At 31.0% G+C, this 24,324-nt stretch overlaps 1 protein-coding gene and 1 long non-coding RNA gene across 6 annotated transcripts; both read right to left on the minus strand.

Moving 5' to 3' along the window:
* Positions 1-17,597: 17,597 nt before the first annotated feature.
* On the minus strand, positions 17,598-18,221 carry LOC108463696 (uncharacterized). The gene is made up of 3 exons (XR_001868129.2): positions 18,144-18,221; positions 17,800-17,850; positions 17,598-17,672 (listed from the first exon to the last, which is right to left on the minus strand). It is a non-coding gene; the product is annotated as an uncharacterized LOC108463696 (long non-coding RNA).
* A 2,238-nt stretch (positions 18,222-20,459) lies between these two features.
* On the minus strand, positions 20,460-23,680 carry LOC108461880 (protein TRANSPARENT TESTA 16). Of its 5 annotated transcripts, none has more exons than XM_017761854.2 (7): positions 23,533-23,680; positions 23,019-23,257; positions 22,156-22,222; positions 21,687-21,851; positions 21,549-21,590; positions 21,074-21,115; positions 20,460-20,868 (listed from the first exon to the last, which is right to left on the minus strand). In XM_017761854.2, exons 2-7 carry the CDS (start codon positions 23,204-23,206, stop codon positions 20,668-20,670), a joined length of 705 nt encoding a protein of 234 aa, XP_017617343.1. In that variant the 5' UTR covers positions 23,207-23,257; positions 23,533-23,680; the 3' UTR covers positions 20,460-20,667. The 5 variants fall into 5 exon arrangements, with proteins under 5 accessions (XP_017617343.1, XP_017617344.1, XP_052879837.1 ...); XM_017761855.2 differs by having other exon boundaries at positions 23,019-23,262; XM_053023877.1 differs by having other exon boundaries at positions 23,019-23,224; positions 23,533-23,652.
* Between the last annotated feature and the right edge of the window lie 644 nt (positions 23,681-24,324).

The following is a 24,324-nucleotide window of genomic DNA, read 5'->3' on the forward strand; positions in this document are numbered from 1 at the left end:
ATTTCACTGCAAGCTGTCTCCCTGAGCAACAGTCACTAAATCATTTATAACTGGAGCTACGAAACTCCAAATCAAGTTCCGTTAATTTTCCCTGAAAATAGACTCATATATCTTCTATCCATAAAATTTTCAGAATTTTTGGTTTAGCCAATCAATACCAGATTTTTCTCAAAGTTTCCCATGTTTCACTGTTTGACTAATCTGACCACTCTTCATTACGAATCAAATTTCTCAGTGTACAGAATTCAAAATATGTTCTTGTTTATTTCATTAGAAACTAGACTCAATAAGATTTAATTACATAATTTATTCAGCTTCTAATTCATCTCCCACAATTTATGGTGATTTTCCAAAGTCACGTTACTGCTGCTGTCCCAAGCAGATTTATTACCAAATCACTCTTTCATACACCTATCTTGCATGCATGTTATTTAAACATGTATATCACCAATCAATCATCACATATCTATGATTTTTACTTAAGCATAATCTCCATTTCATCATTTTAAAGCACAACATGTTAGCCGATTTTTCCTTTAGCATCTAAGGCACATGCATGCTCATTTGTTTGGCTCAACTTCACATATCTTCCATTTTTCATCAAAAGAACATGAGACAACAACCATTTCCTTCATTTTAATTCATGACCAAATGCTCACAACACAACTAAAAATCAAAATATACTTCAAGAGTTAAGGTAGAATCAAGAAGAACTCATGAACCTCAAAATAGAAGCAAGGTACCAAGAACTTACCTTCAATTTTCCTCCTCCTAATGACCGAATACTCAAGAGCTTTCTCCTCTCCTTTCTCTTCTCTAACTTTCAGCTATGATGAACAAAGATGGACAAAACTTTGTTCTTTTCACCCTTTTCTTTTAATAAAACTTCATATTTCATCCATTTAATTCTTTAATACAAAAGACATGATATTCTTATCATGAAACATTTACCTAACCCATTATCATGGAACATTTACCTAACCTATTATCAATTTGTATCAATTTGTACCATAAATTATGGATATCAAGTGTACATTTTGTCTACAACAACATGATGGCTGGCCACTTCATGTAAAATGGGAGGTTTGTCATGCAAATCCTCCTATTTTGCACTCCTATTTATTTGGCCACTTCAATTTAGCCTATAACATTTTCAAACATTTTCACATAGGTTCTATTTCATAATTTCACCCCCTTTTTGTTATGGAACAAAAATGAACTAAAATTGTCGGGTTCTATCTTAAATTTGGGCTTTCTAGAAGCCCACTAACATAATTAAACCTATGCCAACATTCACAGAATTCCCGAAAATTGGGGCGTTACAAGATTAACTCATGAGATTAAGACTTCAAAAACATAAATTTCATGTAAAAATAACCAAAATCTACTAACCAAATTACACATGCAATATTTAGCTCTTGGCCGTACGTGACTTCTACCCCTTCCTTTTGTTTCGAAAAATATGCTTGGCTTTCTTCGCTTTCTTCTCTCCGCTAACTAATACCCAACATTATTATTAACATTATATATTCTTTTATAACATAATTTTAATTTAAGTATTATAATAACTTAACATATAATACTTATAATATTACTATAACCGTCCACAATCACATACCTATATAAATAATGGCTAATTTATTTAATAAGTCCCTTAATCTAAATCCACCTTATAATTTAGTATTAGTTCCTATTGTTATCACTTATTTGATTTAGTCCCTTTACTTTAATTAAATACTGATTCAACAAAAATTTCAACCGAATTTCGATTCGCTTCTATAATAACTCTATAAATATTAAAAAATAAAAAAAATTGTTATAGGCCAATTTTGGCCCAGTCCATTTACAAATAAACCAAAATAAATAGTCATTTTTTACAATGGCCCGGCAAGCCCAAAACCAAACTACCCATACCCAATTCACAAACCCTAAACTAGCCCATTTACAACTGAAACCCTAGCCCCATTTTCGACTTCCACTTGTTTTGACACCAGCCATCAGCCGCATACCCTGGCGCCCCAGTTCTCCATGCCACCATGTCGGCCACCACGCCCCTCGCATGCGGAGCCACCACGCACGCCACCACGCCTCTGAGGGTCATCTGACACCTGCAAAGTGAAGCAAGCACCAAGACAGAAGTAGACAAATAGAGAATGACAAAGAAAAACAATATTTTTCTACTATTGTAATCGGTTATAAAGCCGAGAAGAAATCAAAACAAAGAGGGGATTTTGTCTCAATACCAAGGATTCTAATATACAAGCAGATTCAAAAAAATATACAAGGAAAACACAAGAATAGCATTAATCCAGTAATCAAAACGCAGGCATCAAACATTAAGGTGATTTTTATTTTTATTTTCTATTTTTAATTTCGCTTTTAGACCCTTTTTTACCTATATATATATATAGAACATATTAACATAAAAAAGAAAATTTTCAAAAAAAAAAAATTACCTTTTGAAGGCGCCGGCGACGCATGGTGGTCCGGCGATCGGACGGGTGCCCCCCCATGCCGGAATCCCTCCCCTCTCCCTCCTCTCTCTTCTTCTCTCCTTTTCTCTTTCTTTTTTTTTCTCTTCCCTTCACAAGTGATTTTTTTTCTTTCTGAAATTGGGCCTATTTATAGCCCTCCAAAACGACGTCGTTTTGGGGGCTATACTTAAGCCCAAAAACGACGTCGTTTTGGCCTAACCCGATCCGACCCGACCCGTCTTACCCTAGGATTCGCGTGTTTTTTGTTTGATGGTCTAATTGCGCGATTGGCCCTTCCGCCTTTTCATTTTTCGCAATTGAGTTTTTTAATATTTCCTAATTAGGCCCCGGAATTTGTCGCGCTTTGTGATCTAGTCCTCTGCCATGCGCGGCGTTTTAGGAGGAGGGAATATTGCGCTTTTGGTTCCCCAGAGTTGCTCGCGTGTTCATTTTGGCTCTTTGCCCTTTATTTCTTTTTAAATTTTCCCCAAAATTCTGTTCTTAGTTCGATTTAGTCCTTTTTTCGTTTATTTTCATTTTTTTTACATATTATTAATATTATTACTATTATTTTATTTCTATTATTATCTTTATTATTACTGTTAGTATTATTTTCATTACTATTATTTTATTAACATATTAATTATTTTCTAACGTATTATTATTACTAATTATTATTATTTCTAGTTTTATTATTATTATTAATATTAGTGTATGTATATTATATATGTATGTATATATATTTATATATAGTACTATTTTAATTACTTTATTTTAATATTACTATCATATTATATTTGCTTTTATATATTTCATTATTATTTCTAATATTATTATTATTATTAGTCATTATTTATTTCTAATATGTATATATTATGCAAATGTTTAAATATTATATTATATATTCTTCATATATGTTATATATATATGTTTTCAATATTATATTTTTATATATTATTATATATTTTAATATTATTAGTTATATATATTTTATACTATTATATGTATATTTATAATATTATATTGTATATTTCTAATACTATTATTTATATATGTATGTATATGTGTGTGTGTGTATATTTGTGTAGTGTACAAAGTAGTTTTTATTATTATTATCATTTCCAAGGTATGTATATATTGTACATGTTTTATGTATGTTATGTATATATTTTAATATTACTAATTATATATATTTCTTATACATTTCCATGTACATGTTTTTATACCATCTTATGTATATATTTTAAATACTATATTGTGTGTATATATATATATTCATATTGTGTATATATCATTATTACATTTATTTTATTCATTAATATCAAGACATATATTTTATTATACTTGTATGCATATTTTATATATAGTATTATTTTAGTATATCATTATAATTATTATACCCATTATTTTCACTATTATCACTTATTATTTTATATTACTATGTATATATTTTTCATATACGTCATGTGCACACATTTTTCATATGTATATATGTATATATTATGTATATATTTTAACATTATTAGTTATATTCTTACCATCAAACATTATATATAGTTTACATACCTACCCTTAATATCATGTATCTACATTTATTATTTCCATTTCATATTTAATTCTAGTATCATATATATCTTTATTGTTTATAATATTATTGTCACATTTATATTCGCTTCAATGTACCTCTAGATTTGTCTTTTATTTATTTTTTATTTATTAATTTGCTTTGCATTACTTCAAAAACCATATTCTTGTTTTCTAATTAATTTCAATAATTAAGGCAACATACCGATTTAACATTAAGCCATTGATTTCATCGCTATGTTGGGTAAAAATTAATCGACTCGTGTTAAAACGGTATGTCCTTCTCAAAAATCAAAAGAATTGAAATTTCTCGTCTTTTCAATCGGATCACGATTAAATCTTACTTTGAACTTGCAATTTTGAAAATTAAGACAACGCTTGTTTAATAAGATACCAATTTTGGGCGTCGCGAGGGTGCTAACACCTTCCTCGCACGTAACTGACTCCCGAACCCAACTTTATTCTGGCTTTTGACGTAGACCTAAATTCGGCCTTCATTTCTGTGCAAGAATAAGTTTTCTTTTCTAAAAAAGGAGGATTTATTAGGGGCCCAGTCACACCTCGGAAAAAAATTGGTGGCGACTCCCTTTTTTTTTTAAAATCGAAAATTGGTTTTCAAATGTTTAATAAATCGCCACAATTAGCGACCGAAAGCGAAAATTTTTACGTCGCTACAAAAATTAACAAGCCCGGTTTACGAAAATGAGGTTTTGAACTACACTTTCTGACGCCATTGACTTTTGGGTCGTTACATATCCTCTCATTAGCGTTGCGTGGATTGATAAATATGGAATGTGACCACGGGTTGTTTGTTCTCGAACGAGCAATTTATCACAATCATTAGTTGACAGTGATCATATTAATCATTAAGAAGAAACAATTGTGACAATGAGATAAAATATGATTGTATTGAGTGAACAGATTTAACTTAAAAGAATCAAGGGTATCATATGAAGGTAACACACACATGACGAGGTCATTGGGAAAAGTAGTTGGATGATTTGCTTTCGTAAAGAGTACATAATAAGGAGTTTTCAATCATGGTACTTCTTATGGGCTGACTTCATGATTAAGTAAATTGTGAATTATCAGAACGATACTTTTGGACATAATTGTAATTACACAAGTCTAATTGTATGCTTGATTGGTCCCTCTGCTAGCTCAACAAAAGCTCAATCATATTACCTTTGAATCAGAAGAAAATTTTACGATTTTAGAAATAATTTAATTGAGCCAATTTATTCGAATGAGAGTTAAATTAGGCGGTCGTGAGAATTTATTAAATTAGAGAATTTGATTAAAGAAGTTTTTTGAAAAATTAATTTAGAAAAACTCAGTGGTTTTTGAGAAAATTAATTTTTATCAAATAAAATTAAATTAATCAAATTAATTAAAATAAATATAATATTTTTGAAAATTAGTTTTCAAGTTAGACAATTAGCCCAATGGGTAATTAAATTTGAAAATTGAACTTGAGATAAAAAATTGGACTCGAGAACCAAAAATTGAGACCGAGACCCAAAACTAGTTGAACCAAACCCAGTGTATGAAATTGGGCCAACGACCTAACTGGTTGTCAAGCCGGATTGGTCAGGCTGTCTGTAACACCCCCTAACCTTAAACCCTCGCCGGAACAGGGTTACAAGGTATTACCGGACAATCGGACAATTTACGATTAATATTCAAATAATTATCGAACATATTATAATATAATCATAAATTCATATAACCTTTTGCTAATTGACTCTTTTTTTTTTAAATTTCGATAAAAAATTCAATATAACTCATTTTATAAATATCTAACCTTCCCTGTAATTTCAAACCGGAACCAATCCAAAACCAATATTTCAACCAATGCAATTTCATATTTAATCGTATTAAAATCATACCTATAACAATAATTTGATAATTTACTCTATGAACATTTATGTTCCCATTAAAAATTAAATTAGAATTTCATTCATCCATTCTAAATTTAGCACCAATTATACCATGAATATCATGTAAATTTTCATACTATCTCGTTAGTTTAAACACCAAAATACCAAATATCATTCTTTACAACAAAAATTATATAACATTTTAAAGTGACTAAATTAACACCTATGTACATGCCACTTTTTCCAAAAGAAGAATACATCACCGAGTTTTGCGCTGGAGTCGGGATTGCCTGGATGCTAAATCGAGACTCTGAATGCCTACTAACCTGCGCACGAAAACAACCGTACACTGAGTATTTTATACTCAATGGTATTACCATAATTCAAATTATAAACATAATAATCATGTAAATTAAATCATCTAACTTTAATACTTACTAAACCAATTCAAGCATAAATTTGCCATTCTCAATATATTCATACAATTTTAATTTAGCTATTCGTCAATTGAAATCATAAACATTCATGTTGAGCCATTGTCTAATTCATGAAACATTAATTCATGCTTTCCATTCTCATACTTACATTTAAAATCACATTTTCAATTCATGTTCCATTTTTACATTTCTTTCAGTGGCTTAATCAATTCATTTATTCAACTTAACTATTCTTTTAATTACCCCTATTAACAGACTCGGACTTTGGTAGATACACGGATCCAACCAAACACACTAATTTGACACCCAGTGCTTCATCGGATAGTTCGAAGCAAAGTTGACACCCAGTGTTCATCGGCCTAGCAAAAGTAAAGTGGTACCCAGTACCTCATCGAATCTATCCGAAGTAAAATAGTGACACCCAGTGTCTCATCGACTCAAGGTCGAAGCATCCCTGAACACTTCCAATCCTATAGCATGCCAACTATATCCGACTCAGCCTGACTAGTTAATAGGGTTTCCGGATCACATATAAATCTCAATTAAATTCAGCCGCAATTTCTCACACTTTCAATTCAATCATTTTCCACTTTTCAATCAATTTTCAATTCACATATTTATAATTCAATACACTTTCTCAATTCAATATGCATTTCAATTATTCACATATAATCACAATTCAATTTAATTTCATACAATTTAATACTAATACTTACCATGCATATTAACTTAAAATTCAACAATTAATAATAATTAAATTCAATTATAGTAATACTAACACGTATTTCTCATTCAATTCAATTTTCTAAATTTAATTCAATAAAATTACTTACCTCAATATTTACTTACTATAAAATAAATAAATTTAAAATTAATACTTAAAAATAAATAACTTGAATTATAGTAATACAAACCCGAAATTCTTGATTTATTCCTCAGTAATCTTCTCCTTTCCCTTTTGAGCCGATATCTCTGGTTCTTTGTTAGCTACGAAAATTAAAATAATTATACTATTAATTACAACACTAATTAAAATAAATAATTGAATTTCTAATCAATTCCTACCTTATTCAGTTTAATCCTAAATAATTTTACTTACTTTTCTAATTCAATTCATACTTTATTTCTATTCAAATTTCCTCCATACTTACATTTAACTATTAATTTTTCAGCATATTTTCCTAATTTCGAAATTTCTTTAATTTAATCCATACAACATAAAACTTATAGCCTAGTTTACAATTTAATCCTTTAATCAATTCTAACTTAAAATTCATTCAATTAAATCCCTAATTCTTCTTTTTGTTCAACATAAACTTTACTTAAAACTTATAAACTTCCAAACTATCAACTTAATTCTATCAAAATCTTGTTTTAAGACTTCTAAAACATCAAAATTAAAAGAAAATGGCTTGATTGACTTACCTATCAAAGCTTTAAACCCTAAACCCTTAGTTTTTCCTTTTTCTTTATTTCTTTTATGCTTTATTATTTTATTAACATAATATAATAATAATATCATATATTAAAATATCTTTTACTTTAATATTAAGTAAATTAATAATTAAATAACAAGTGTACATATTTATATTATTACAAATGTCATTATCTAATTTGTTTTTCATACCAAAAATCTTGTTTTAATTATTTATCCAATAAATATCTTTAACATAATAATAATAATTAATAAATATCTTTTTAATATCAATTACATATATTATATTTGTACACATACATATTATTACATTTGTACCCTATCATCCTCGTACATTTGTCATAACTTTAATTTATAAAATCTCATAATATAATTAATACAATTAATTATTATAAAATATCATTATACTTAAATTATAAGTAATTTGAGTATTTAATTTACAAATGTATCAATATAATTTTTACACATGTATATTTTTATTACCATACAATTATTTACTATTTAATTTATTTAATAATAATACTAATTATAATAATAATCTAATATAAAACCATAATGTTAATTAATATTATAATAATTATATATAATATTTAAATATAACCTAAATAAAATCTTAGATTGTAATACATATATGTCGCCTCAACTTTTGTAAATGATTTAATTACCATTTTAATCCTTTTATTTTCTATTACTTTAGAATTAAATTTTTACCCCTTATTCAATTTAGTCCTTTTTACTAATTACTCTAAATTAAGCTAAATTCACCTAATTAAGACCTAATTAGACACACCACTAGGCTCACAAATATGTTTAATAATTATTTTCGAACTTATTTCACTAAGACGAAGGCCTTATAACTCACTTTTCCGGTGCCCGTGAATTTGGGGTTATTACATCGTCATTGGCCCAGACTGAATCGACAACAGTCGAACTGGCTATCGCACCATCCAAACATGCGAATGGCTAGCAGATGGTGCCTCGGCTATGGCAGCAAGCTGTTCGAACAACTTGCTAGGGGTCTCGACCAACCCTATTGACATCACCGAGCCAAGCGTTCAAATGCCTAGCCAAGGGACGCTGTGTAACACCCCCTACCCGTATTCTGAGCCTAGAATAGGGTACGAGGCATTACCAAACTTAATATGATCAATCATGTAAAAAAATCAGCCATAAAATTTCTTCTAAATTAAAAACTTTCATACATATGTTTAACGTCCCTTATATGGGCCTACGGGGCCCAAAACATACATTCGGGGTGGTTCGGGACCAAACTGTAAACATATGAAACTTTTGCAACAGTTAGAAAATTTTCACACTTTGGAGAGTCACATGCTCGTGTTTTCAACCCGTGTAACTCTCTGTTTATAACTTCATCACCATTGTTAGTCGTACACTTCATATAAATAACAAGAAACGTGTATGGGCTTAATTCTCATTCAATTTCTCATATATATACACAATTTCACGTTATGTAATCATACAACAAATATCAGCCATATCTCTGTAATCTAAATATATTTTCATAACAACTTATCTTGATTTCAGACTATTTCATATTTAAGCTTAAATAACCAAAGTATTTGAAATATCATCTTTATGCAAATAGTACACATGAGGTATATAATTCTATAATTATGAATAAACACATTTATCAAACATTTTTCATATTCATATATCAATGTCTCATGTCTCCATATATCAATAACTGTCATTTTCATGAATTCCGAGTTCAATTTCATAATTATTTGTCTCGTGTTCAATTTATTCCATATCGAAATTTTATTCATTAAAACATTTGAATTATCAATACATATGGACAGTACATTCAAGATGAACAATTATATAATCACAAATGAATTCATTTATCAACCAAGTTCTATACTCGTATCTTATCAACTCGTACTTCCTTATATCACATAATTCCATGCAACACTTACCAAACTTTGTCAAATTAGTGAACGTCTTACGGAATTGAGTACTTCGTTTTCTCGATGCCATAGTTCAACTATGGTCTTACACATCTTCACATAATGATGCCATAGCCCAGCTATGGTCTTACATATTCATATATCGATGCCATAGCCCAGCTATGGTCTTACACGAATCACATATCTCACTGATGCCATATCCCGGATATGGTCTTATACAGTAGCATATATTACACCGATGCCATATCCCAGATATGATCTTATACGGAAATCACTTGTCACTTGTCACTTGTCACTTGTAGCCGAAGCTACCACTATTCACTGATCAGGTAGCCGGAGCTACCATTTTTCACTGATCAGGTAGCCGGAACTACCACTTTTCATCGATCGTGCAGCGAAGCTACCACTTTTCATCGATCGGTAGTGAAGCTACCACTTTTCACTTGTCATTTGTCATTGATCAGATAAGTGTAGCCGAAGCTATCACTTATCACTTTCACTTTTCCTTGATCAGATAAGTGAAGCCGAAGCTATCACTCATCACTTGTTGCCATGGTCCAACCATGGTCTTTTCCTTCAATTCATCTTGTCACTGAACTGAAATATCATTTATTCAATTTTCATGCTTTTACATTATTCACGATTTTATCATCAATACATATGAAATAACACATCATGAAATTCATAAAATTAACAAATAATCACTAAAATTTAACCATATAAACTCATAAGTTCAATTTTTGTATTATAACGATAATCATAATTTCATAATAAATATACCAAATAAAACATTATATCATTTCTAATCCAACACTTATTGAATATAATCGGGCATGTGATCAATTTATACACGAGTCATTCATGTATTTTTGTATATTTTCCTCCTCCTCCTCTCCATCCACATCCTTAGTATAAACAACACACTTGTACGTAACATTATCCATAATTTTCACTATCTACTTATGTGAATATTCAAGCTGTCCATCTGTGTCATAGTCACTAAATTATTTTTATCTTGAGCTACAGAACTCCAAATTAAGGTCCATAAATTTTCCCAGAAACTAGACTCATATGTCTTATTACCATAAAAATTTTATAATTTTTGGTTGGGAAAATTAATACAGTTTATTCATTGAAGTCTCCCCTGTTCTGCTGTCTGACAGTTCCGACCCTTCTTCACTAAAAATTAATTATCTTCTAGTACAAGATTCGAATGATGTCCTCATTTGTTTCTCTTGAAAATAGACTCATTCAGGATTCTAAACATATAAATTTAAGCCTCTAATTATTTTTATCCAATTTTTGATGATTTTCCAAATTCAGAACAGGGGAACCCAAAATCATTCTGACCTTGTCTCACAAAAGTTATTGTATCTCATGATTTACAATTCCATTGCTTACATAATTTCTTTTATAAGAAACTAGACTCAATAAGATTTAATTTCATATTTTATTCATCCTCTAATTTGATTTCTAAAATTTTTGGTGATTTTTCAAAGTTAAACTACTGCTGCTGCCCAAAACAGTTTTAGTGCAAAATGTTGATTTCCATTTTACCCCAAATTTTACAATTCATACAATTCAGTCCTTGCTCAATTAACCCCTCAATTAAGATAATTTTCTTAATTAATACTTTTTCTAGACATTATAAGTTATTTCATACCTATTAAAATTCAGAATTTCCACATAAAACTCTAACTTCAAACTCTTTTGCAATTAGGTCCCAAACATTCACTTTCTATTCAATTCTTTCAATAAAATCAGAATATAAACAATTTAAAGCTCTAATTCCATGCCAAATCATCATATACTTCCAGCACTCATCCATAAGAACTTCAAAAATTAGACATGGAATCAAAAACTAAAGAAATAGTAAGTTGGACCCAATTTTAAAAGTCCAAAAACATAAAAATTTCAAGGAGAAAGCAAGAATTAAACTTACATGAAGCTAGAGTATGAAAACCAGCTTGAACCATCCTCCATGGCTGTTTTTTTAGCTGATGAATATGAAAAGAAATGAAGAGAATTCTAGATATTCCAATTTAGTCCTATTTTTATTTAGCCAATTTTGTCAATTTTCCAATTTTTCCCTTATTTCACCCATTTCCTGATTTTTCTCAGCTATTGCCGCCCAAAATATCTCATTTGGGCTTATTTTCACTTTAGGTCCTTCCTCATTTGAGAATTGAGCTATTTAATCCTTTTAGCAACTTTTACACCCTTTTCAATTTAGTTCTTTTTATTTAATTAACCACCCAAACGTCAAAATTTTCTGACTAAATTTTATTACTACCACACCAACACTCCATAAATATTTATAAAAATATTTATGGCTCGATTTATGAAGTCGAGGTCTCGATACCTCATTCTCGACCCAATTTACCTAATTAATTCTTTTAAATCACCAAATTCACTAATTCAAAAATGCTTTTATATTCACATTTGACTCATAGGTATTAATTTCTTAAATTTTCAACTCACCCGTCGGATTTAGTGATCTCAAATCTCTATTCCTGATACCACTGAAAATTAGGCTGTTACATGCTGCACTTTATGCGGCTGGTCGTGCAATCGATCGGCCTGGGCAGACACCCGTCAATTGAAAAAAAAAGTGGAGGTTGGGCGTAGGGCTAGCCATTCAACCCCGCCCCAAGCACGAATGCCAAGTCGGTCAAGCCCATTCGGGAAAAACGACGACGATTCGGGGTGCTGGGGGAAGTTGTTCAACGATGACACCACCAGGCATAACGGCTACAACGACAGCGATCCAACAGTTGAAAGATGGTCGACGACGGTGGTTCTTCGGTGGTAGAGCAGTGGAAAAATTATACTCTTAGTAGGACTGTAACACTCCAAACCCGGCCCACACGTTATGACCGGATCCGACATGCCACATCGAAGCGTTCAAAACATTTTATATTATTGGTCCAGAAAAACTTACTTAGTGTTTTAAAAAATAATTTCATTATAGGTTAAAGCGAATGGAAGCTGTGCACCAGGTAGGAAACCGGAAAAGAGGCGGTGAATCCATCGGACTGCTTAAGTACCAAGCTCCCTTCGGATCCAATCCTAGACAAGCATACTGCCATTGCCACACCTTAACGTCATGGATATTTCTAGGAAACCGATTTGATTAAGTCATTTTTAGGAAAAGTGATTAATTTTGGAAAATACTTTCATTGTGGAAGCTTTATTTGTTGTCGTGTTATTTTGAAATCAATTGTTGTTTTTGAAAACGCGCCCTAAAGCTATCCAATTTCAACAGTTAAAATAAGTAATACCTATCTTAGTATAATACATATTAAAACCATCAAAAATAATTAAGCGGCCTTATTACATTTAAAAACCCAAAACTTCAAACGTAAATAAAAGGATGTCCAGTTCACCAGAAGAAAATCTAACTTTCAGAATGGGTGGCCACTCTGAATTCCCTCACAGCTCCAAGCCTACTATGGTTGGGGATTTCCTGCGTGGATGAAAATAAAAGGGGTGAGTTTGGGGAAACTCAGTGTGTAAGGAAAACCCATTCAAAGCCCAAGTCAGCTCAAGCCTATTGGGCCTAAGCCCATTTAGGTAACAGTGGTACTGGGCCAAAGCCCTTTTCAGATTACAATAAACTGGGCCTTAGCCCCTTATTCAGATAATAATGATGGCCCATAGGCCCATTTCAAAATACATGCAACATCAAGTAAACATATGCAAGCCCATTTGGGAGACTACTCAACCCACCAACCACTCCACTCCACCCGTACCAGCCATACACTCCATGTGGGGAATAGCTCAACCCACCCATTTAACACTCCACAATTGCGGCCTTCTTTGCTCGATTATCGATAAATTGAGGCAAAGCCTCCAAGACGTAGACAAGCCACTTTCAGTACTTCCTCCGTCAATATCCCGGTCCCATGCATCGATAATAACAACATGGCATGCAGTTAATAACAACAGTCAAACATGCATTTAAGTCAATTTAACCCTAGGGGTATTTCGGTAATTTATCTCCTAGAGGTAAAACTGTAAATTTTCCAATTTTAAAGGTATTTCAGTAATTTATCTATTTTAGGGTTTTTCATGCATATTCCTACCTTTCACGTACTAACAAAATCACTACCGAGGGTTCTTACCGAATTGGGCCCGTTGACCCATCATTCCAATTTTGGCCCATTAAGCCCAAAAATATCGAGGGCACAAAAATCATGCACTTTGCAGTCCAAACATTGCAGCTTACCTAAAACATTAATCGATTTACCTCACGAGCATTCGCACACTCGCAAATCTACAAAATACCGGTTTTCGGCATTTCGGCTTTTCGACTTTTCCCGATCTAGACTAAGAAAGAGGGTGTTAGTTACACACCTGTTTGCAACGATATGCTGACGAGATCCACACACGAACCGCCTACAATTGGATTACTAACACGTTAATCTAACTATTCAAATACAAATTACGTATTAACCCCTTACAATATTCGGCCAACCACACCTACAGATCATAGTAAGCTTATAACTGGAGCTACGAAACTCCAAATCAAGTGCCGTTAATTTTGATGTAAGGGGTCTCATATATCTTCTATCCATAAAATTTTCAGAATTTTTGGTTTGACCAATCAATACCAGATTTTTCTTAAAGTTTCTTATGTTTCACTGTTTGACTAATCTGACCACTCTTCATTACGAATCAAATTTCTCATTGTACAGAATTCAAAATATGTTCTCGTTTATTTCATTTGAAACTAGACTCAACAAGCTTTAATTACATAATTTATTTCATTTGAACCTAGGCTCTGATACCACTAAATATAGCACCCCTAACCCGGTCCAAAAGTTATGACCGGATCTGACATGCGTTCAAAACATTTTATATTATTGGTCCAGAAAAAACTTACTTAGTGTTTTAAAGGATAATTTCATTATAGGTTAAAGTGAATGGAAGTTGTGCACCAGGTAGGAAACCGGAAAAGAGGTGGTGAGTCCATCGGACTGCTTAACTACCAAGCTCCCTTCGGATCCAATCCTAGACATGCATACCGCCATTGCCACACCTTAACGTCATGGATATTTCTAAGAAACCGATTTGATTAAGTCATTTTTAGGAAAAGTGATTAATTTTGGAAAATACTTTCATTGTGGAAGCTTTATTTGTTGTCGTGTTATTTTGAAATCAAATGTTTTTTTTGAAAACGCTCCCTAAAGCTATCCAATTTCAACAGTTAAAATAAGTAATACCTATCTTAGTAATACATATTAAAACCATAAAAAATAATTAAGCGACCTTATTACATTTAAAAACCCAAACCTCAACGTAAATAATAGGATGTCCAGTTCACCAGAAGAAAACCAAACTTTCAGAACGGGTGGCCACTTCAATTTAGCCTATAGCATTTTCAAGCATTTTCATATAGGTTCTATTTCATAATTTCACCCCCTTTTTCTTATGGATCAAAAATTAACTAAAATTGCCGGGTTCTATCTTAAGCTTGGGCCCACTAACATAATTAAACCTATGCCAACATTCACAGAATTCCTGAAAATTGGGGCGTTACAAGGACTCTAACGATAACTTGATTTCAAATTAACTTTTTCAAAAAGAATATTATTTTAATAAATTTAATATTAAATTTAATTTAATATTTATCTTGATAGTATTTTATTAATTTAATATTAATGTGAGATATTAAATTTGATTTAATATTTATCTTGATAATATTTTATTAATTTAATGTGAGTAATTTCAATCCTAGTTGAACTCTCTCTAAACTCGCTCTATATAAAGAAAGCCTAGGTCATTATTCTCACACACTTGAATTCAAGAAAAGTTGTAGAGAGAAAAATCTCTAAAAAAATTATTCTAGGAAATTTCTAGAGTTATTTTTTATTATTTATAACTTGACCCTAGGAGTTTACAGAAGTTACGAAATTGCACCTGTAACCTCCCAAATTCGGCCTAGACGTTATGGCTAGATTGAGAAGGCTACATTAGCCACCAAAAAGGCTAAGTTAACTTACGTTACTTTTGAAGACTTTAAATAAACTCATTTTAAAGAAAACTGTAGTTGTACTTTGAGTTAACTTAAAAATATTCATTCATTAGGTCGTGTATGCTTAGGATTCATTTTATTGTTGAGAGAGTTATTTTAGAAAAATTGTTTGCTTGTTGCTCTTCTTTTAAAAAAAACTCGATGTTAAACTATTGCAGCGGAAAAACTATTTTTCAAGTCATTTTGGAAAATTAGTTGCCTTATCGATTTGTTTTTCAAAAATAGTTCATTTGCAATGTAGTGGAAACTAGGAAACAATATCAAATTTTACTTAAGGCCGATATAATGCATTATCCCGTTATTATGCTTGAGTAATTCATGCATGCAAAAATTTCCAAAAGAAAAGTTACCAAGCCACGGACTAGAAATAATTAAAAATTACAAGCCAAAACCAATGAAGACTTAATAATACTTAATTAAAAATAATAATAATCCGAGGTCTAAGTTGATTCTCCAAATGCTGAATCCAGTCATAATTTTGAGGTTTACCTGAAAAGTTAAACACTATCGGGGGTGAGCTTATGAAAAGCTCAGTGTGAGTCAAACAATTATTTAAACAAACATAAATATCAAATACAGTGAAACATATTAGTTTTAATAGAAGAAAACAAAACCATCATAGGAATTTCATATCGTTACATAGCCATTATCAAATTGATGTCAAATGGTGCATAAGCATAGGTTATCATTCATTCGAGTAACAATCATTAATTTCGATACCAATTAATACAACAAAATAAAATACATAGCATAAATCAATAACATTTGAATATGTCGTGCACATGATGCAATGCAAAAAGTTTTCTACCCATACCATCCGCTACACACCCGAGTTTCCAGAACCTGTCTGCCAAACTTCAAAACATTATGAGCATAGCTTGATTTGGTAAAATGACCAAATAATCAATAATGCAGAAAATCTGCCGGATATCAAATAGTGCGATACAATTGCCAATAACATGTAATATGCGATAAAATTGCCAATCCCCTCGATAATCCAAGTGTAGTGCACTGGCTACTAATAATACGGGCTTAATATGCTGTCGGTACTCTACGGAATTCCTCCGTCTACCACAAAATCCCAACCCAACCCAATGCATATGCAATATGTCATACAATCTCATATATAATCATATCTCAATACTTTTCACATTCATTTGACATGCTCAGCATGTCCTCAATAATCACATACTTTCAATAAATGGAAACAATGTTCCAATCTTTCAAATTACCATTGAGTTGGTATCAATCAATATCGTTCAATTTCACATACTTTGCAGATTTTTATTGTGCATAAATAACACCCTTTTCAATACCCAATATAACAAATATCTCATGCGTTTAAATCATACATAAGCTTAATATCTCAACACATTATATCATTTAGTCAAACATTCTCACATCTCATAACTCAAATATGCAATTACAAACTCAATCAAACATCCAAACTATCAAACTAGTAATTTTGCCAACATGTCAATCTTTTAATGCTCGAAACATACCTGGTTCGGCCACTCAAAAAATCAATAATTTGGCTATTAAGACAATCCAATCAACAAGCTAATTTATCATATATAACATGATATTTAACATTTTCAAACAATTTTATGAGTTTAGGATCCACACCTTATTTTTTGCTTCCTCGCAGCACACTAGCGAATCTTCCAATTTTTGTTAATAATTTTTTAAACGAACCTAAACCAAAATTCAGTATGAATTCAATCAATTTACCATTAAACCAGCCCCCAAACACCCACTTTTGAGCTCAAACCAATCGTTGAAATTATAACTATTTTATAAATCGAAACTAGTTAGATTCCTTACACTGTATCGATGCGAACCGTACGTACAATCGTTCTTCGCCTTTACGGATGGTTTGGGGTGTTTGGGTTAGCACCTAATTCAATAATATACTGAAAAATTAGTGTCTAATTAATGATTAAATTCCTTCATTTAATCAAATCATAACCTTTACCCAACAACTATGTCGAAATAACAAACTAGTTACCCTTAATTGCACTTACGCTTCACGATTTGTGGGATCCGAATGACCAATCGATCAACAACATTTTTCCCTAATTGAAATGGGTTTAAAAGCTGATTAGGAGGGTTCACGAACTCAAATTAATACTAGAAAAATATAGGCAAGAACCAAGAAACAAAACAGCCCCTTTTCTTGCCCATAAGCGCACGCACCACCACTCACGGTGGCCAAAATTGGGGTTGAATTTTAAAACAGTTTAAGATTTCATTAAAATTTGGAAAAATACCTTTGAAATCATTTAAAATCCACCAAATTCTAGATCTGGAAATTTAGGTTTTGAATGGACAAGATTAATTAAGAAATTGAAGAGAGAAGAGACCTTACCCAAGCTAGTCGAGAGAAACGACAATGGTACTTTCTTGGCAATGTTCAAGATCAATCCTGAAGTTCAAGATTTCAGATTTGGGGCTAATTTTAATGAGGAAAAATGAAAACAATATGGTGGAGAATATGTTAACAAATCTTGTGGCAAAAAGAAAAAGAAGAAAAAGATGGTAAAACTAGGTGTAGGCGATGACAACAATGGGAGAAAGAAAGAAAATTGAAGAGAAAAGAGGAGAGGAAGAGGGTGAACAGCTTGGGTAGGTAAAAGTTAAATTAAAGGCTGAAAAATACAATAAAAAGTTATATTTATACTTAGGGTTCAAGGGCATGGATGGCACACACATTAAAAAAAATAAGGAATTTTGCAAAATTTAATTATTTCATAAGGGAAGGGATTTGAACTTGGGACCTCATTTAATTTCCATACTTTCTCATATTTTTTTTAACCATTGGAAATTTTCCTCATTCTTGAAATAATTTTGCAATATTTATTTTAAAAACACGGCCTGTCGCATACTAGGGTTTAAGGCAAAATTTGCAAAATAATAAAAATGGTGAGAGAGAAGGGATTTGAACTTAGGTTTCAAGGAACATTTCACTAATACTTAACCGACAAACCAATACCTCATTTATTTACTAAAAATGTATAGATAAATTTTAAAAATTAAGGCATGACCACTTTCTCTCGATTCACAAACTCAATTCTACTAACCCCTGATTTTTGGGATGTTACAACACCACTGGTAATTTTGTGAAAAAAATTTATAATTCAAAGCAAGCCCACACTTTACGGACTTAAGCTTGATGATAGCGGAGAAGACCATTCGGTCTAAGTGTTCATCCTAGACGAATAAAAAAGGTATGAAATTTGATTAAGTGTTTATTATTTTAGATAACACAACCAAGTTCTTGCTTTGGGAGAAAAAATTAAAACTTTAATTTTCCCTTAAACCTATTTTCTGCTGTATTTTCCAAATTCAATTTTCCCACATAATGTACATTACATATCTATTGTAAATGAATTAAAAGATAGGTATTACAAATGTATTAACTATTTTCTGGATTGATATTAACCGTTTGATATTCATAGAGTTACCACTAAGTATTTTATACTCAATGCATTGTTTTTATCTCGTGTGCGGGTTTGCCGAGTTGATTTCAAAGTTTGAAGAGTTGAATCACCTCCTACGCGCGAGTCACGATTTTATAAGTAAACCATTGTTTGATTGGTGTATCTATCTATCCTTGGCATGTATGTAGGTGGTCAAAGTCATGGATTTCACCGTAGGTTATTTGTTTAAGGATGCTAAAATGGTTAGATAATTTATCTCCGATCAACGATGAAGTCATTGGAGTTTGTCTTAGACATTAAAAGCAACGCTGTTTAATTAGGGTTGTCTCCTATTCGGGTTAAAAGGTATTAGAATTACCTTAAAATAGTTTATTGCAAAGAATTTTGAGATGAAACATAAAAAAATCATTTATACGTTTTAATTCATGTATTTTCTTTAAAAATATGTATATTATTTATAAATTCTATAATTAAATTGGTGTAATGAGTTAATTGGATAAATTCAATTTAAATTTTTTAAAAAATAACTTCATAATTTCTTTTTAAATTAAATAGCTTAAACTATATTTTTAAAAGAAAATTTAAAATGCATGTGAGTGGTGAGTGGTTAAGTTGAGGAATTTAAAATCTTTTGGGTGCAAGTTTAATCCTTGATGCTGATTTTATGTATTTTTAAAGGTTAAATTATGTAATTATTCCTATATTTTACTTTTAATCAATTTTAGACTATAAACTTTTCAAGTTGGTTAATATTAATTTTTATGCTTTTCAAATTTTGATATTTTAATTTTCACTTAATCGGTAACAATTAAATTCATTAGGTTAAATTTTGTTATTAGTCTTACATTATGTGCAAAGTTATAGATTTAGTCCATATTTTTAATTAAATCATTCTTAGTCCCTATACTTTTGAAATTTGAAATTTAAGTATTGATACAAACGATAACTGTTAAATCTATTAACTCAACTTTTTATAAATAGTATATGGAAATAACAAGCTGGTTTTGCATTACACAAGTGATAATATATATTTGTCACATAACATTTTGAAAACAGTGAAATTTAATGAATTTAATGATTAATACTTCATCAGGTTTAAAATTTTAAAATTCATAAAATACAAAAATTAAAATTAAAATTAAACAAATTAAAATATAAAAATTAAATCCATAACAACATAATTTAAATTCTTTTAGATAACAATTTTCACCTATAATATAAATGTATATAATCAGTAATTCATATTTCTATCTACACTCAATAGCATAATACATTATAAAAGGGAAAAGAAATTCAGAAACACACAGAAAAAGGGTCATTAATCTTCAGATGAATGTTTGAACTTAAGAAACATGAAATCATAGCACACTTCCTAAAATAAATATGTCTCTTATGAATTCCCTAAACCCTTAAACCAAACATATTTAATCTTGAGGGTTTATATATATATAACTAAACATTTGAATCTTGAAGGTTGGGCTGAGCAAGCTGAAGTTGATAGGAGAACTGTTGAGGAATGGTTGCAAGCTGAAGCACACTGCTTGGCTCTCCGTAGAAGGGGAATTCATCAAGAACTTGTTGATGATGCTCCACTGGCTTAGCTTCTAGCCCTCCATGTTGTTGATACTCGATTGCCGCTCGGTGTTCTTGAATCTGTGAGGTCAGAGGCGAAGGCAGGAAATTTTTTTTAGGGAGCCAAGATAAAAATATAAATGGTTGAACACCAAAGCCAAAAAATTGTATACTAGAAAGGTTTAAATTGGATTATTAGTTTGTTAAAGGGACTAAAAATGAAATTATATAATTTTATCAGAATGCTTTTATTTATTATACAAAGTTTAATCTAATTGTTACTTACCCAACGATACATGTTGTTGTTTTCTTCCTCTAGCATTCGTTCCTACAAACATGCAATAAACCCAGGATTGATATTAGCCTATCTGATAATTTAGTACATGCATCTGAGCGGTTTAATTATGTCACCAGTCCTTGTAGTCTTTGTATCTTTGAAATTTAGTTTCTCTATTTGTTTGATTTAAAAATTAAAGTGTAATTAATAATTCTGATAATGAACTGTGACATTCTCATATTCAAAGGTTTGGTTTTAAAAATTGAATCCCAATTAATAGTACATATTCAAATTTAATAGAAATCAATTTAATAGTTTTATCAATTGGACTTGATTTTTAAACCAGACAAATAGGAGGACTAAATTATCAGAAGTAAAAGCAAAGAGACAAAATTTCAAAAGTTCTAAGAGTACAAGGACTGAGAGCATAATTAAACCTACACATATGGTGAAATTTTGAAGGGCTTTATAATTGGCATATCACCTTTCTACGTAGATTATCAAGCTGTTGCTGCAAGAGCTCATTCTGCCAAATTTTCAAGCCAATTTATATCTAGATCTCAAATTTTTAGAAGCGATTGTAAGAACCAAATGAATTAAACTTAGAATTTTCAAACGGTACCTTTCGCTCTCGGACCTTGTTGACGGAGCGTTCGAGTTCTTGTTCGAGTTGATCGAGCTCCTCGTAGGGTATAGAGCTCATGTCCTCACCGGTGTAGCGTCTCATGCTTAGTTGAAGACGACGGGTTTCTTTCCTCAACACTGCCAATTCATTGTACAAATGTTCCTACTTACACATACATATAAAATCAAAGGGTAAGACTTGAAAAGTTTCCAAGTAATGAATGTTAAATAATTGAGATTAAGTAGCATTTAGTCCTTGAATTTTGTAACATTATTATTTTAGTCCATGAACTATTTTTTTCACATTATAGTCCTGAAACTTGACAGCTTTTCTCAATTTAGTCTGATGGGCACAATTAAACGTAATCCAAATTTAGTGATCAAATTGAGAAAGATGATTAATTGAAAAGTTCCTAAATAATTAATCAATTTGTACCCCAAAAAAATAATTAATCAATGAATCTTACCCGATTGTCATGCTCAGGAATGCGAGTCCCAGTGACCTTCTGGTACCTTTCAATGATTTGCTCCATTCTGCATATAATATACATATATATATATATAAACCATAAAAGAAAAGGGTAAGAGCTTGAATCTTTATAATATCATGTGAAACTGCAATTTCGGATAAAAAATAGATTTTTTTTTCATATAAAAGAGAAGCTCTTTCAGATTTAGTTTGGGAAGAGAGTTACAAATATTAAGGTTCGAATATATCAGAATAATACTTGTATCATAAACATATAGATATCTATAATTCACTTACAACCATAGAAATGTATGCATTTGCATAGTACTTTCTGCCCAGGGACTTGAAACCCCCCATGATTATAACAGACATAAGACACTAGTCAACTGATTATGCAAATTAATTACATATATATAACCGATTAAATTTTAGCTAGATTGATATTGACAATATTATAAGAAATCATGAGTTTGAATGCGCTGAAATATATTATTATCTTATTTATTTATTGGAAAATGGCTATGAGTAGCTCTAAACATTTTATCAAAAAGAACAAATATAATAACAAGATTAATATTAAAAAAATTACATATATAATATCAGAAATCATTAGGTAATTTAATGAACCTAAAATCTTGACCATCCATTACACACAACAAAAAATCAAAATTGACTTGGGATTTATGACCATAGAGAAACCCTAGGTAGCTATGTTATCAGAATTATTGGGACATGGAGGAGTAAAACCAGAACCAACCCAATCGTGGTCTATCAACAACAACCAAATTTTCACGCATTTTTAGGCCATATGTATGAATGATGAAATGAAGAAAAGAAAAAGGGCGTGGGGGAGAGAGAAACCTATAAGGTTGAGTGCAATACTGGCACATCTTGCCGGTGCTAGAGAAGATGATGAGGCCAATTTGAGCATCGCAGAGAACGGAGAGCTCATGAGTCTTCTTCAAAAGCCCAGCTCGGCGCTTCGAAAAGGTGACTTGCCGTGTCGTTTGGTTCTCGATCCTCTTGATGGCTATCTTTCCACGTCCCATATTAAGCAAAAACCCCACCTTTGAAAAAAATTTCTTTGTGTGTCTATGAATCTTCTCTAGTTAAGGAAAAGACAAAATCAGGGAACTATGTTCTCTTTTAATTCACTTCAAAAACCCACACACACAAAAAAAAAAAAGGGAAAATGAAGAAGAAAGGAAAGGAGGTGAGGCTAATAAAGAAGTGAAATAAGGGACAAAGTGGACACAGAAAGAAATGTAATGATAAAATGGAAATTAAAAACTATCTGCAACCCTAAAATAACAAGTTTTATAGTTCATAAAAACAGGAAGGGAAGAAAGGAAGAAAAAGATGACTGTGAGTTTACCTATTCCTTTGCTTCTAAAAACTCCTCTTTTCTCCTTTTTTGGTCAAAGCGTATAGCAACGAGGAATTTATTCTATAACCCACCCACGTTCTCCAAATTATCCTCAAGCTATTTTTTTTTTTTATTTCAACTAAAATTATGTTAATTTTTAATAAGTATATTTATATCATAGTTTTCTTAACAATTTAATTATATAAATGTTTATAGGTTAATGATTTGTGTTATGCAGAGTTAAAAATTTTAGGATAGGAATGAATTTTAAATTTAGAATCAAAATGCAATTTTATTATTTTATTACTTTAGAAATTATAATTTTAGTGAAAATTAATCATAAATTTATCATTTTGGGTTGAGGTTTTATCTATCCTTAATGCTCTCGCCTTACGCATTTTGAAATTAAACCTTTCAATCTTTATCGAACCCAAATTGGACTCAACTTGATTAGAGCATAAAAAGTCAACAGTTTAAACCTGTCCAATGTAAATATGAATAAATTCGAATTTAATTTGAAATAACTCGAACAAACAGCTCAAAATGATCCAAACTTAAAGTGACTAAAATTCGAAATGATTTTATTAGAAAAACACAAGCCTCAAATACAATTTATTCGAACCAAAAATCCAACCTAAACCCTAAATTCGACTCAACTGATTTCACCATAAAAAACCAACAACTCAAACCCGTTCAATTCGAATTCGAATCTACTTGAACTCAAAATTTACTATAACCTAAGTAGCTTAAACATGAAAGATCTAACCTCAAACTCAAATAATCCAAACTTGAAATAAATTC

The sequence above is a fragment of the Gossypium arboreum genome, chromosome 13 (assembly GCF_025698485.1).
Source record: "Gossypium arboreum isolate Shixiya-1 chromosome 13, ASM2569848v2, whole genome shotgun sequence".
Taxonomy (NCBI): Eukaryota; Viridiplantae; Streptophyta; class Magnoliopsida; order Malvales; family Malvaceae; genus Gossypium; species Gossypium arboreum.